Below are 16,607 nucleotides of genomic sequence, written 5' to 3' on the forward strand. Positions count from 1 at the left end.
CCCCCTCCATTAATGTCTATGGGAGGGGGCGTGACTACCGTCACGCCCCCTCCCATAGACATAAATGGAGGGGGATCGGCGTGATGTCGCAACCATGCGCGCCCAAACCCAGTGCTCTGAAAAACAACTTCAAGAATGCCATTTGCTTCACGGAGATTGTGGGGTCTCCATGATCAGACATCTTATCCCCTATCCTTTAGATAGGGAATGAGATGTCTAGGGGTGGAGTACCCACTTAAGATTAGGTGTAAGAGCCTGGGCCTAACCAGAGATTTAAAGGGGTACTCCGGTGAAAATTATTATTTTTTTTTTTAATCAACTGGTGCCAGAAAGTTAAACAGATTTGTAAATTACTTCTATTAAAAAATCTTAATCCTTCCAGTACTTATTTAGTTGCTGAATACTACAGCGGAAATTCTTTTCTTTTTGAAACACAGAGCTCTCTGCTGACATCATGAGCACGGTGCTCTCTGCTGACATCTCTGTCCATTTTAGGAACTGTGCAGAACAGCATATGTTTTCTATGGGGATTTCCTTTTACTGTGGACAGTTCTTAAAATGGACAGAGATGTCAGCAGAGAGCACTGTGCTCGTGATGTCAGCAGAGAGCTCTGTGTTTCAAACTGAAAAGAATTTCCACTGTAGTATTCAGCAGCTAATAAGTACAGGAAGGATTAAGATTTTTTTTTATAGAAGTCATTTACAAATCTGTTTAACTTTCTGGCACCAGTTGATTAAAAAAAAAAAAAAAAAAAAATTATAAAAAAAGTTTTCACCGGAGTACCCCTTTAACTTTTTGTGCAATTTTCCCAGATAAACAAAACTGGTCCCTGATCAGCATCTATAGCAGATTAGTTCATCATTCCAGGGCGGCCTCAAAATGTAGAATTTGATGTACGCGGCGAGTATTAACCAGTATCTTACAAAATCAGCGACGTTGCCAACCTGGTGGGCGGGGTCACGTACAGAAAGTCATTTGTGTATCTACGTTACAACAAAACCATTAAAAAAATAAAATAAAAAATAAAAATTTTAAAAAGAGGGGAGACCCCTCGAAAAAGCTAAAAAGGTCAATGAAATTTTAATTTAAAAAAATTGGATTTAAAAAAGAAAAAAAAAAAAAAACACATGTCAAGGATCTAGTGTTTCGGCGCGATGGACCCAATGTGGACAATTTCCAGGTAGAGGACAGGAGAAAAAAAAAATTAAAAATAAAATTAAAGTCACAGCAAGACAAACTCCTCGGTGTTAAAGCCTTTTAATCTGTTCTTTTCCTCCTCCGTGAAAAGGTCATCCTGCTCGTAGACCGGCGTGCAGACAAAATCAAAGTCCTGAGCATGGCCGCTCACAAAGGTAAATAAAGGATAGTTCTGCTTGCTGGAAGATTTTAGTACCTGGTGACAGAAGAAACGGGTCAGAATGAATGGGGAAAAATATAAATAAATTAGATTATAAAATTATTTATTAAATTTTTTTAATACATTTTTCTTATTTATTTTAATCTACAGGGTGCGCCATTTCTATGGATACACCTTAATAAAATGGGAATGGTTGGTGATATTAACTTCCTGTTTGTGGCACATTAGTATATGTGAGGAGGGAAACTTTTCAAGATGGGTGGTGACCATGGCGGCCATTTTGAAGTCGGCCATTTTGAATCCAACTTTTGTTTTTTCAATAGGAAGAGGGTCATGTGACCCATCAAACTTATTGGGAATATCACAAGAAAAACAATGATGTGCTTGGTTTTAATGTAACTTTATTCTTTCATGAGTTATTTACAAGTTTCTGACCACTTATAAAATGTGTATAATGTGCTGCCCATTGTGTTGGATTGTCAATGCCACCCTCTTCTCTATATACTACTATATACTACTATATACACACACCGCAGGAGAAATCTTACCACAGGCTTCCAGTATCCGTATACACTGCTATATACTACTATATACACCGCAGGAGAAATGCTAGCACAGGCTTCCAGTATCCGTATACACTGCTATATACTACTATATACACCGCAGGAGAAATGCTAGCACAGGCTTCCAGTATCCGTATACACTGCTATATACTACTATATACACCGCAGGAGAAATGCTAGCACAGGCTTCCAGTATCCGTATACACTACTATATACACTGCAGGAGAAAGGCCAGCACAGGCTTCCAGTATCCGTATACACTGCTATATACACTGCAGGAGAAATGCTAGCACAAGCTTCCAGTATCCGTATACACTGCTATATACTACTATATACACCGCAGGAGAAATGCCAGCACAGGCTTCCAGTATCCGTATACACTGCTATATACTACTACTATATACACCGCAGGAGAAATGCTACCACAGGCTTCCAGTATCCGTATACACTGCTATATACTACTATATACACCGCAGGAGAAATGCTAGCACAGGCTTCCAGTATCCGTATACACTGCTATATACTACTATATACACCGCAGGAGAAATGCTAGCACAGGCTTCCAGTATCCGTATACACTGCTATATACTACTATATACACCGCAGGAGAAATGCTAGCACAGGCTTCCAGTATCCGTATACACTGCTATATACTACTATATACACCGCAGGAGAAATGCTAGCACAGGCTTCCAGTATCCGTATACACTGCTATATACTACTATATACACCGCAGGAGAAATGCTAGCACAGGCTTCCAGTATCCGTAGTTTCAGGTGCTGCACATCTCGTATCTTCACAGCATAGACAATTGCCTTCAGATGACCCCAAAGATAAAAGTCTAAGGGGGTCAGATCGGGAGACCTTGGGGGCCATTCAACTGGCCCACGATGACCAATCCACTTTCCAGGAAACTGTTCATCTGGGAATGCTCGGACCTGACAAGATGGTGCACCACCACATTATGGGTGTCAGGCACCACCCATCTTGAAAAGTTTCCCCCCCTGACATATACTAATGTGCCACAAACAGGAAGTTAATATCACCAACCATTCCCATTTTATTAAGGTGTATCCATATAAATGGCCCACCCTGTATATACCTGGCTATCGGCACTGTGGCGAGATGCAATACGAGTGATGTCACTAGTCATTGCGCCGTGCAGTGCAGTGCAGTGCATAGCAACGACGCAGGGGACGCCACACCGGAGGCCAGAAGCAGCGCGGACCCGACTCCGGCAACAGGTAATTATACAACCGGGGATGGGAGGAGGCAACGGGGCAGCGGCGCCGGCAATGGGTGCCACTGCCTCTTCTCTCCCCCTGGCTATCGGCGCCGCTGCCCCATTGCCGGCGCCGCTTCTCTCCCCCTGGCTATCGGTGCCGGCAATGAGGCAGTGGCCTCTCTCCCCCTGCCTTTCCTGGGGGCATCAGCGGGGTCAGAAACAGTGTATCGGGGTATACACATGCACCCACGCACCCTCATTTTACCAAGGATATTTGGGTAAAAAAACTTTTACCCAAATATCCTAGGTAAAATGAGGGCGCGTGTTATAGGCCGGTGCGTGGTATACCCCGATAAATACGGTAGATCAGAGCTTAAATAGTCCTATGGAAAACCCTATATATCTCTATATATAGGACAAAGCCAGCTCTGCTACATCTGTGTATTTTCTACAGCAACAACAAATAGCGAAACACATTCATCACTAACAAAGCAAAATAAGAACGCTATGGTAAGCAGCACGTATGAGACAACTTAAAGAGGTTCTAAACAAGTCCAACTTGTTAGAAGGATCCACCTGACAATAAGTTGGCCATGATATCTCTTCCTGCTGGAACCCCAGTGATCATCTGGGAAAGTGATTAAGTGTGTGTGTTCAATTTCCCTGCAGCTCCCCCGCAGGAGAAATGAGGTACTGCAGTGTCCATTCATACCAATGAGTTTTCTGTGTTGGTTTGCATGTTCACTACTGATTTAGTTTTCCCTTATGAAGTATAGGATCTTGATTCTCCCCCCAGTCTGATTATCAGAGATATGATAAATCTAATACTGGAGGCCGATACAATATTTCTGCATCCAATAACTGTACCGACATTATGGAATAAAAAACAGAAATTTATTACTACAAAATAGTAGTAAAGTCAGACGCAACCAGAACACTGCGTAAGCTACATCATTTTCGTTAAAAATAATAATATAAATATGATAATGATATAGATAGAAATATTTTCACTTACATTCTATAAAAATTTAAGTATTTCTATCATTTTTCTGTCCTGGAATAAAAGAATCCCCAGAACCAAAGATGAAATTCATGACTCAATGGCGCCATCTTATGGTGAGCAAATGATTTTGCTGATAAAATATATTCCCCCCCAGACATGTTTAGATATTTATCAATATGAAAGGTTTGCAAAGTTAAAACTGTCCTCAATTAAAGTGCAGTCAGGAAGAAAAAATACAATAATAATAATATATATATATATATATATATATATACACATACACACATATATACACACATACACACACATACTGCTCAAAAAAATAAAGGAAACAGATAACACGTCCTAGATCTGAATGAATGAACTAATCGTGTGAAATCCTTTCGTCTTTACATAGTTGAATGCGCTGACAACAAAATCACACAAAAAATATCAATGGAAATCAAATTTATGAACCCATGGAGGTCTGGATATGGAGTCACACTCAAAATCACAGAGGAAAACCCCACTACAGGCTGATCCAACTTTATGTAATGTCCTTAATACAAGTCCCAATGAGGCTCAGTACACAGTGATCTCACCAGCAGAATAGTGAGTGCAGCTCTGGAGTATAATACAGGATATTACTCAGGATCAGTACAGGATAAGTAATGTAATGTATATACACAGTGACCTCACCAGCAGAATAGTGAGTTCAGCTCTGGAGTATAATACAGGATATAACTCAGGATCAGTACAGGATAAGTAATGTATGTACACAGTGACCTCACCAGCAGAATAGTGAGTACAGCTCTGGGGTATAATACAGGATATAACTCAGGATCAGTACAGGATAAGTAATGTATGTATGTACACAGTGACCTCACCAGCAGAATAGTGAGTACAGCTCTGGGGTATAATACAGGATATAACTCAGGATCAGTACAGGATAAGTAATGTAATGTATGTACACAGTGACCTCACCAGCAGAATAGTGAGTACAGCTCTGGAGTATAATACAGGATATAACTCAGGATCAGTACAGGATAAGTAATGTAATGTATGTACACAGTGACCTCACCAGCAGAATAGTGAGTACAGCTCTGGGGTATAATACAGGATATAACTCAGGATCAGTACAGGATAAGTAATGTATGTATGTACACAGTGACCTCACCAGCAGAATAGTGAGTACAGCTCTGGGGTATAATACAGGATATAACTCTGTGTACATACATTACATTACTTATCCTGTACTGATCCTGTGACCTCACCAGCAGAATAGTGAGTACAGCTCTGGAGTATAATACAGGATATAACTCAGGATCAGTACAGGATAAGTAATGTATGTATGTACACAGTGACCTCACCAGCAGAATAGTGAGTACAGCTCTGGGGTATAATACAGGATATAACTCAGGATCAGTACAGGATAAGTAATGTAATGTATGTACACAGTGACCTCACCAGCAGAATAGTGAGTACAGCTCTGGAGTATAATACAGGATATAACTCAGGATCAGTACAGGATAAGTAATGTAATGTATGTACACAGTGACCTCACCAGCAGAATAGTGAGTACAGCTCTGGGGTATAATACAGGATAAGTAATGTATGTATGTACACAGTGACCTCACCAGCAGAATAGTGAGTACAGCTCTGGGGTATAATACAGGATATAACTCAGGATCAGTACAGGATAAGTAATGTAATGTATGTACACAGTGACCTCACCAGCAGAATAGTGAGTACAGCTCTGGAGTATAATACAGGATATAACTCAGGATCAGTACAGGATAAGTAATGTAATGTATGTACACAGTGACCTCGACAGCAGAATAGTGAGTACAGCTCTGGTGTATAATACAGGATATAACTCAGGATCAGTACAGGATAAGTAATGTAATGTATGTACACAGTGACCTCACCAGCAGAATAGTGAGTACAGCTCTGGAGTATAATACAGGATATAACTCAGGATCAGTACAGGATAAGTGATGTAATGTATGTACACAGTGACCTCACCAGCAGAATAGTGAGTACAGCTCTGGGGTATAATACAGGATATAACTCAGGATCAGTATTACACAATCTACAGACCTTTGTGAGCTCATCTACCACCTTCTCAAAGTCCTTTGCGTTTTTGCAATAAAATCCAATTGTGCAGCTTGGGTCCATCTTCTTGAATGGCATTTTCTTAGGGGACGGACAGTGGAATGACTGAGGAGGAAAAGGTTAACAATTAAAACTACAGAATATTCTATAAACCTTTATTCACAATAGAGCTGGAAAGCCAAGCAATCCTCTGTGAGCCAAACACATCCTGAGGCCGACCAATCACCACTGCACTGGTACATTGTAACAAACCCAGCAGCTGAACTGGTATAATCGTCTCCATAATAGTAAGAGGTTTGTGAATTCTATTGGCTCCTTCTAGACTGGACCAGACAGGATAGCCACAGTCATAACCTACCACATAGGCTTTTCATATATATTTAGAAGTGTTAGATGTCCGCAGGGTGAGGCTGAATGTTGGGGGCCCTCCAGCTCAACAATGTGGCCCTTTGAACCTAGCCTCAGTTGCCCATGTTGGCCTATTAAAAGCAGTAGTCTCATGTAGAAAAAATAAAATTAAAAATAAATAAAATGAAACTTATCCCCTATATGCAGGATAGAGGTTAAGTTTTAGATCACGTGGGGAGGGGTCCGAGCACTGGGGCTTAGTGCAGGGGTCAAGACGCACCGCTACAATGGAGAGCAAGGGCCCATACTCGGACCCCCCCCCCCCCCCTTCCTGTGGATAGGGGATACGCTTATTTTCATGAGATATCTCCTTTAACTTCAGAGCAGGATTCTACTTAAAGGGGTACTCCGACCCTAGACATCTTACGACCTATGCAAAGGACCCCCAGCGATCTGTGCAGCACCGGACGTTAGTTTAGAATGCTGGGTGTGGGTGGCATGGTATTAGGGAGATGCCCCTCGTGATGTCATGCCACGCCCCCTCAATGCAAGTCTATGGGCCACCATGCCCCCTTCCAGGGACTTTCATTAAGGGGGCGTGGAAGGAAGTTACGAGGGGCATTGCAGTGACGTCACGACCCCTGCTTTAAGCGTTTGAAACAAAATGTGGAGTACCCCCTTAAGAAATTACAGTGCAGCAGAATCCTACTGAAAACAATGGGACTCCGCTGCAACGGAATTTCCGAGCTGAACTTTTCCACCATGTGAATGTGGCTTTATATAGCCGTGACTACCTGCAGCAAGGTTTACGGCAGTGTCCCCCAACTGGAGGCTCTCCAGCTGTTTCAAAAAACAGTAACATATCCATGCAGGCTGTCAGGGCATGCTGGGAGTTGTAGTTTTGCCACAGGTTGGGGGGGGGGGGTCACTACAAAGAATGCAGAGTTGTCAGGTCATGATGGGAGTTCTATTTCCTAGCATGTTGCAAAACTCCAATTTTAGAGGGTGCAGCGCTGTCAGGGCATGCTGGGAGTTGTAGTTTTGCTACAGCAGAAGAGCCACAGGTTAGGGAGCGGTGGTTTAGCGGTTTCTGCTGCGCAAAAGACATCAAGGAATTTAACTACAGAATTAACATGACTGACGGCGCCATTTACAGCCATGCGTACGTTTGCGTTTATGAAGAGTTTACTAATTCGGATGCCTCCAGTAAATCTGAGAAATGGAGTCAATCATATTTTAGCAGCTGCTTCGGTAAACATTAGCTCTCATTCACACAGAGGTAGTCCGATCACCCGCTACTTACATTTCTTTTTATTTTCATTTTTTTTTTTACCTTGACTAGAGATCCCTCTCCCTCCACATTCGCAGAACGCAATGTTTGAACGCGGTAATGTGCGTGTGATTCTACCTAATTAGATTTGCAAATCTATCTGAGCAGAGTCTGAGCTGTAGTGAAATGTACATGACTCCGCTGGGGTCGATCAGTCATTGTCAGGACGGGCTGAGGCCGGGCTACGGGAGGCGGCGCGCCAAGGTTTTGGAAGATGAGAAAATGTGTTCTACCCCAGGCAAACGGGTGAAATGTACCAGGTGTCGTCAGGACTGTAAGGCTGCATTCACACCACGTTTTTCAAATACGGTTACCGTATACGGTTTTCCGCTAAAAAACGTATGGCAAAAACCATATGCAACCGTATGACTCCAAATTAAAACGTATACGGTTTTTCCCCGTACGGTTCTATCCGTTTGCATCAGTTTTTGCCAACGGTTTTGCTATTTTGTTGGAATTAGTTTTCCACCAATTTAATAAAGTTACTATTGTTCTATTGAAATTCCAATCTGCGCATGTGTCAACTCTAAAAACGGATCAGAAAAACCGTGTGCAACCGTATTCTGAAATTCTGTGTACGGTTCTCATAGACAACAATGTTAAAAGAACCGCATACGGTTTTCCAACCGGAGGCAAAAACGTGGACGACAGCGTTTATGCCTACAGTTGAAAAATCGACAAAACCGTATCCGAGGCAAAACGGATGCAACCGTACACAACATTTGGTTTTTGAAATACAGTTCCCGTATACGTTTTCTATGTGAAAACCGTACGGAACCGTATTGAAAACCGTATGCCAAAAGATGCATCAGGTTGTGTCTGTTTTGCATCCTGTACGGTTTTGTCAGGTTTTTTCCCGTACCCAAAACCGTAGTCTACCACGGTTTGTGGTCCGGGTGAAAAACTTTATCAAACCGTATACGTTTAACATGGGAGTCAATGGGAACCGTACAGAACTGTATGTGCGTACGGTTGCATCCGGTTTTCACCATACGGTTTTTGACTTTGAAATTCCAAGAAAAAAAAAAAAAAAACGTGCAAACAAGGGAAACTATTCAAAATGGAGTGAAAAGTAAAAAAAAAAAAAACACACACACACTTTTTCTTAAAAAACGGATACAACCGGACATCATTTTTCAAACCGTATACGGTTTTTAACTGTATACGGGTTGAAATTTGTACACGCATTTTGATACAGTTTAGTCCGGTTTTGAGGAATCCGTTTTTCATCTGAAAAACCTGATCCGGGAACTGTATAGCAAAAACGTGGTGTGAATGCACCCTAAGACAGAAGGTGACCCCAGGAAGACCCAATCAGGGCCCCTCCAGCTGTTGCAAGACTACAACTCCCAGAATGCCTGGGCAGTCGAAGGCCTATGTTTCCCAACCAGGGTGCCTCCAGCTGTTGCAAAACTACAACTCCCAGCATCCCTGAACAACCAAAAATTAATGTTTCCCTACTACCGTACCCCCTAGCTGTTGCAAAACTACATCTCCCAGTATGGGGGGACAGCCAGTGGCCAATGTTTCCCAACCAGGGTGCCTCCAGCTGTTGCAAAACTACAACTCTCAGCATGCACGGACAGCCGAAGGCTGTCCGGCATGCTGGGAGTTGTAGTTTTGCAACAGCTGGAAACACTGGTATAGGGTTTTCAGCCACTGACAACAAGCAGGGATTTTGAAAATGGTGAGAACGTGACCCAAAGCCTTCATCAAGCGTGGCAGCTGGTGTCTGCCCCGCCGTATCTCCTCTGTCTACAGGGCATAGTCCTCTCTGTGACTCCATACAAGGAGGAAGGACGGGTAGACAGAGGAGATACGGCGGGGCAGACACCAGCTGCCACGCTTAATGAAGGCTTTGGGTCATGTTCTCACCATTTTCAAAATCCCTGCTTGTTGTCAGTGGCTGAAAACCCTATACCAGTGTTTCCAGCTGTTGCAAAACTACAACTCCCAGCATGCCCGGACAGCCTTCGGCTGTCCGAGCATGCTGGGAGATGTAGTTTTGTAACAGCTGGAGGCACCCTGGTTGGGAAACCTTGGCCTTTGGCTGTCCCAGCATACTGGGAGTTGTAGTTTTGCAACAGCTAGGGGGTACGGTAGTAGGGAAACATTAACTTTTGGTTGTTCAGGCATGCTGGGAGTTGTAGTTTTGCAACAGCTGGAGGCACCCCCGGTTGGGAAACACTGCATTGAGACCAAAGATTTGGGGTGTAATTCAGAAGCTGAGGGGAGTTGTAGTTTTGCAACAGCTGGAGGCACACTGGTTAGGAAACACTGGTCTATAAGAGATCACAGGAGCTGCACTTCAGAGCCTGAATGACACATTCACTACCTAATCAGGACCCCCACATACGTGCAGGTTGCCATTAGTTTCCATTCCCACCAGAGATAGGCAGACTATTAGGCCATGTTCACACGGCGGAATTTCAGCTTCCATAGAAACAATGAACAGGTTCAACGTTTCTGCAGAAATCGCTCGAAAAATCCTCAGCAGTCTGTGGAGACCGCGCATTTCCAAGCACCGGCGGAACATGCAAGTGTGTGGAATGTCTGCCTGTTTTTTGAAGGTGGATATCTTAGAGATTTTCCACCATGTGAACATAGCCTTAGGGTGGGATCACCCTGGGTCGTTACGGGGTTAACGGCCGCACAGGCCCCTTAAGCGCCGTCCCATTGACTGCAGCGCATCCAGATCGGCCTCGGAATATCCACTGCAGAACTTGTTGAGTTCAATGGGATTCTGCTGCACAGAGTATTTACGAGCAGAATTTTCATAGCGTGCATGGGCCCCAACACTTGTGCTATTGTAGCTTGATTATCCCAGTGTTTCCTTACCAGGGTGCCTCCAGCTGTTGCAGAACTACAACTCCCAGCATGCCCAGGCAGCCAGAGGGCACACTGGGATAATCAGTGGATTTAATGTTATTGTCCCCCTGAGGAAGTCACTGTTCGGGGACTGTTGGGGACCGCGCACATATTTGGTTACTGAGCTCTAACTAGGAGGGTATTGTATGTAGCCACCTCCAGAATATCATTATTGTGATTTTATATCTTTATGTGCATAGGGACATTGTAATATTCCAATTTGTAGGAGGGAGTCAGGTGTCCCTGTGGGGAGGTCCCATTGGTTTGGGATCCCCTCTGTAGTTAATGGATGGGTCTTGTCTTTCTTGTTTTTTCTAGTGTTGCATATATAGAACTTAAAGGGGTACTCCGGTGGAAAAGTTTTTATAATTTTTTTGTATTTTTTTTTTTTTTTAAGTGAACTGGTGCCAGAAAGTTAAACAGATTTGTAAATTAGCCTAAAACCACTGAAGGAGGAGAGAGCACACCGTGCAGCTAAACGTGCAGTTATACGATACCGCTGGTGTACACTGGCAGCCTCCGGACCCGATAAATTACAAAGCAGCACCTGCGGGGTGCACACACTAGATAAAGTATCCAATAATATAATGAAAAAGAGGTAGCGTGCACTCACCGCGGGTAAACAGCTGCAGGCCCAAGGTCCGGGATCACCACGGCATAGACGAAGACGGTAAGGGGCGCTCAGAGGCTACGCCGGCTGTTTCGGACGTAGGAACGTCCTTCTTCCGGCCTCCCGGAGGCCGGAAGAAGGACGTTCCTACGTCCGAAACAGCCGGCGTAGCCTCTGAGCGCCCCTTACCGTCTTCGTCTATGCCGTGGTGATCCTGGACCTTGGGCCTGCAGCTGTTTACCCGCGGTGAGTGCACGCTACCTCTTTTTCATTGTAAGATTTGTAAATTACTTCTAGTAAAAAATTGTTACCCTTCCAGTACTTTTGAGCTGCTGTATGCTACAGAGGAAATTCTTTTCTTTTTGAATTTCTTTTTTGTATCATATTCTTTTCCCGTATCAGGAACTGTCCAGAGCAGCATAGGTTTGCTATGGGGATTTTCTCCCGCTTTGGACAGTTCCTGGTACGGGCATCAGGTGTCAGCAGAGAGCACTGTGGACAAGACAAAAAGGAAATTCAAAAAGAAAATAATTTCCTCTGTAGCATACAGCTGCTAAAAAGTACTGAAAGGGTAAAGATTTTTTAATAGAAGTAATTTACAAATCTGTTTAACTTTCTGGCATCAGTAAAAAAAAAAAAAAAAAAAAAAAAATAAATAAATAAAAAGTTTCCACCGGAGTACCTCCTAGACATCTTCTGCTATCCAAAGGATAGGGGATAAGATGTCTGATCATGGGGGGTCACGCTGCTGGGGAACCTCGATCTCCCTGCTGTACCCGGGGTTCATCTAGAGCGTTGGGTGCACCACAGCCGCATCCATGACACCACAGCCGCACCCAATAGTGGCGTCATGGCCACATCCCCACAAGTCTATGGGAGGGGGTGTGACGGTAGTCACGCCCCCTCCCATAGACTTGCATTGAGGGGGCGTGGTCGTGACATCACGAGCCTCAGCCCCGCATTGCCAGTCATCCGGCACGGAGCGAAGTTCGCTCAGTGCGCCAGATATCTGGGGTGCCGCAGCAGAGATCGCAAATAAGATGTCTAGAGGCGGAGTACCCCTAAGAGGTGGAGTCCACTAGTTTTTGTCTTTAATGGCTGTAATGTTATGGCTGACGGAGGAATAAAAAAGGGTACTACCACTCCTATTATTGGTCATTCCTTAAACTCCGGGAGTCTCTCTGGATGCAGTAAGATCGCTGTAGAATCTTAGTTGATAATTAGTGTATAAATTAGAGCGAGACAGCGTTGCCAGAAACCGCGGCGGTGGCGGGCGACATTACCTCGAGAGGGAAATCCTTTATGCTGACATCTACAAAAGATTGGCAGTAATGAGGATCCATGTATATCAAGCTGTCATCTGCAAGGACAAAACAGAAGACAAGTAATTCCGAATACACTTTATTATTACACCGCTTACAATCCAATTTCTATGCAGAAGAACAGAAGAGAAAAATCGCAGACAAAGGCTCCTGCCATGGCGAGGCTCCTTGACGGATTTGCGCGCCCTCCTTAATCGGACAGATTAACTTCTGCATAATCAAAGATGCTTGTATAAGCAGGATTTTTTTTTCTTTTTTTTTTAATATAAAAAGTGATGAGTCTGTCATTTAATTTTTGGTGATGAAATTACTTTCACAAACACACAATTATATTTCCGGAATTTGGTCCGGATGAAAAATTGCGGCGGGAAAGCGAGGCTGACAACGAGGAACGTATTACTTGTCGTCTTAAACGTCAAGTCGGCGGCACTTTAAACTGCCGGAATGTAAATATGTAAATAAAAAATCTGCCAAAATGAGAAGAGAGCGAAAGGCGCTTAAACTTTCATTAGACGGGAGGTAAAATATGCCTTGTTTATGCAGTGCGGGAAATTAAAGATGCAGTTTGCAGAAACCAATTACAATGGCGGCTAAGTGACAAATGAGCGGACCGCGAGAGGGATCTGATGAATTAATAGCGGCCGCCATGCCACCGTAATTATTTAGCACCAGAGTGGTCATTTATAAAATGGGAACAGGGCACCTTTCTACAAAAACACACAAAAAAAAACAAAAACAAAAACACACATACACTATTTATAAATCATGTATATGATATTTTATAATTATACATATGATATTTTAATAATAAATTTTATTAAAATTATATATTTTGTATTTTATAATATATAAATAAAATATATTTTATAAAATATCTACAGTACTTAATATATTTATATATATTTTTTTCTTATTGAAAACTAGGACCACTGTTTCCCAACCAGGGTGCCTCCAGCTGTTGCAAAACTACAATTCCAAGAATGCCCGGACAGCCAACGGCTGTCCGGGCATGCTGGGAGTTGTAGTTTTGGAACAGCTGCAAACTCTTTGGTTGTCCAGGCATGCTGGGAGTTGTAGTTTTGGAACAGCTGCAAACTCTTTGGTTGTCCAGGCATGCTGGGAGTTGTAGTTGTTGCCTTAGACAGTGCAGACTTGTAGCCATGTTCACACGGCAGAATGTGTGAGCGGAATACGGTGGAAAAAAAAAAAATTCTGTTGCAGCAGACCGACTCCCTTTGTTTTCATTGGGATTCTGCTGCACCGTGCACACAGCAGAAATTCCTTAGCGGACACATTTGCCGCGGAAATTCTGAATCCAGGCTCCGCAGAAAGAATCGACATGTCTATTATTTCTGCGGAATCCGCTCAGAAATGCATTGCAGTCTATAGAGATGGCGCATTCCCACATGGTCCTAGTGCCGGAATGTACTTCCGGCGCCGGCCCGGAAATTTGCTGCTTGGACATTTAGTGGTGTGAACATAGCCCGACAGTCTGAAATGCACCACACTTATCACTGTGTGGGTATCGTCACACGGCAGAATCTCCATACAGAATTGCGCCGGAATATTCCGCTGCAGCATTGATTTCAATGGGATTCTGCTGCACTGTGCACATGGTGGAAATCCCGATTCTGGCGTCCGCAGAAAGACTAGACATGGCTATTCTTTCTGCGGATTTCACTCGAATGCATTTCTGAGCGGTGATGGTGCCCGCCGGAACTTTCAAATGTGTGGAATGTCTGCCCGTGTTCCCCCCCCCCCCCCCCCGAGTAAACATGGTGCATCTTTGGGCTATGTTCACACTCACAGTACTTTTCTTCATTTTAACAGTAACTAGCTGAGGGGCTCCGTATGAAAATACAGGTAAAAAAACTGAACGGAAACACAGTCTACTCAAATATTTACAGGCCACACCCCTTAATTGACAAGCCACTCCCCTTTTCAAACAAGGGTCAAAAAGGTCTAAAATTCATAAGGCTGGGTTCATGCTTTTTTGAGCTTTTTTTCGCTTACTGTGGATAGGGGATAAGTGTCTGTCTGATTGCAGGGGGTCCGACCGCTGGGACCACCCCCCCTGCGATCTCCCGTATGGGGACCAGACATTGCCGCGGCTCTGCACGGCTAATGTGTGTGTCGTCAACCTCATTAAGATCAACGACACGCTCCCCGCCATACAGCTCTATAGGAGAGGCGGGGATGCATAGAGATACATGGAGAGCTGCGATAGAGCCGGGGCCCCGTACGGGAGATTGCGGTGGGCCCCAGCCTTCGGACCCCCTGTGATCATACACTTATCACCTAGCCTGCAGATAGGGGATAAGTGTCTAAAACTGTGGGTCTCCTTTAAGCCAAAACCATGTGTGGTAGCAGAGTCAGGCATATCAGGCTCACCCCAAAGCGCGCGCATGGACAGGACTAGGACTTGTCCACAAATATGCAAAGGAGAGAAGATGTCCAGCGCACACACGTATAGAGGAACTTCTTTTATTCAGTTGCCATAGGATACAGCAGGTTCTCCGGTAACGTGACGCGTTTCGGCCCGCAGGGCCGAAACGCGTCACGTTACCGGAGAACCTGCTGTATCCTATGGCAACTGAATAAAAGAAGTTCCTCTATACGTGTGTGTGCTGGACATCTTCTCTCCTTTGCAAAACCATGTGTGGATCCAAGCCATAATTGGCCGTAATTCTCCCATTATGAAGTTTTCGGAGATGCAAATATCGCTGAAAAAGTGGGCAATTTTTTTTTCCCACAAATAGGCGATTGCTAAAAAATAAATAAATAAAAAAGTTAAACACACACACACACACACCCCAAAATGACAAATCCCCTCCACAATATAGTTTTATAATGATAATTTTGTTAGAACCTACCTTGAAATCCTACAAAGTAATAGGACTGTTTTGGTCGACCACCAATAATCCCAACACAATATTCGAGGCTAAGAATCCCCTGAGGATGAGAAAACAAAATAACACTTAGATACAAGGACAAGTAATACCATGTAATTCCATGTAATACCATCAGCTTTTCCCAACCAGTGTGCCTCCAGCTGTTACAAAACTACAACTCCCAGCATGCCCAGACAGCCATTGGTGGAAGGCACACTGGTCGGGAAACCCTGAAGTAGACCACACACACAATGAGGATGAATGAGATCAGGGAAGACCATCTCCCTATAAAAAACATATGCTTATGCTGCCATAGGGGAGGTGGAGATAAGCATTACCAGATGTGTTTGGCAGCCGCTCCTCTCCAGGATGGTAAAATCCAAGATGCCGGGCCCTGGTTTTCCTCAGCTCTATGGCCGACTTCATGATTGCAGGGGTGGGTGAATTTCCTATTCCCTAGGCCAGTGATGGCGAACCTGTGGCACGCCGAGCCCCCTCTGGGCACGCGGCCACAGGGCCCCCCCCCCCCCCCCGTCACATTCCGGACATCCCTGTGTCCCGAAAGGTCATTTTGGCACACAAGGATGTCCCAGTTACCTCTCTGCGGTCCCGCGTTAGCTTTAAAAATGCAGGGACCGCCGGGAGGTAGAGCACGCAGGGACGTCACTGACGTTCCATGCGTGCGCCCCTAAAGCAGAGCAAAGCGGAGCATTGGGGAGGACCGAAGATGACGCGCGTGGGGAAAGTGACCAGTGGGTCGTCATCTTCGGTGTTCCGACACAGACATACAGCCTCCAGCCATACACTGTATGTCTGTGGGGGAACTCTGCCTGCCCAATGTGGGGGGGAACTATACTGCACCTAATGTGGGGGGGGGGGGGGGAACTATACTGCACCTAATGTGGGGGGGGGGGGGGGGAACTATACTGCACCTAATGTGGGGGGGGGGGGAACTATACTGCACCTAATGTGGGGGGGGGGGAACTATATTGCAC

The 16,607-nt window shown here is 44.4% G+C and overlaps 1 protein-coding gene across 7 annotated transcripts in view; it reads right to left on the reverse strand.

Moving 5' to 3' along the window:
• Nucleotides 1-728: 728 nt before the first annotated feature.
• The window catches only part of ATG4C (autophagy related 4C cysteine peptidase), a 56,378-nt gene continuing 40,499 nt past the window's right edge, over nucleotides 729-16,607 (reverse strand). For 6 of the 7 annotated variants that reach the window (XM_056532900.1, XM_056532902.1, XM_056532897.1 and 3 more), the window contains 4 exons: nucleotides 15,595-15,673; nucleotides 12,683-12,759; nucleotides 6,229-6,348; nucleotides 729-1,394 (listed from right to left, as the gene is read on the reverse strand). In XM_056532900.1, the coding sequence (XP_056388875.1) occupies nucleotides 1,224-1,394; nucleotides 6,229-6,348; nucleotides 12,683-12,759; nucleotides 15,595-15,673 (447 nt within the window). In that variant the 3' untranslated portion in view covers nucleotides 729-1,223. The remainder of the gene's footprint in view (nucleotides 1,395-6,228; nucleotides 6,349-12,682; nucleotides 12,760-15,594; nucleotides 15,674-16,607) is intronic. The other variant, XR_008846695.1, reaches the window with a different exon arrangement.

The sequence above is a fragment of the Hyla sarda genome, chromosome 7 (assembly GCF_029499605.1).
Source record: "Hyla sarda isolate aHylSar1 chromosome 7, aHylSar1.hap1, whole genome shotgun sequence".
NCBI classification, from domain to species: Eukaryota; Metazoa; Chordata; class Amphibia; order Anura; family Hylidae; genus Hyla; species Hyla sarda.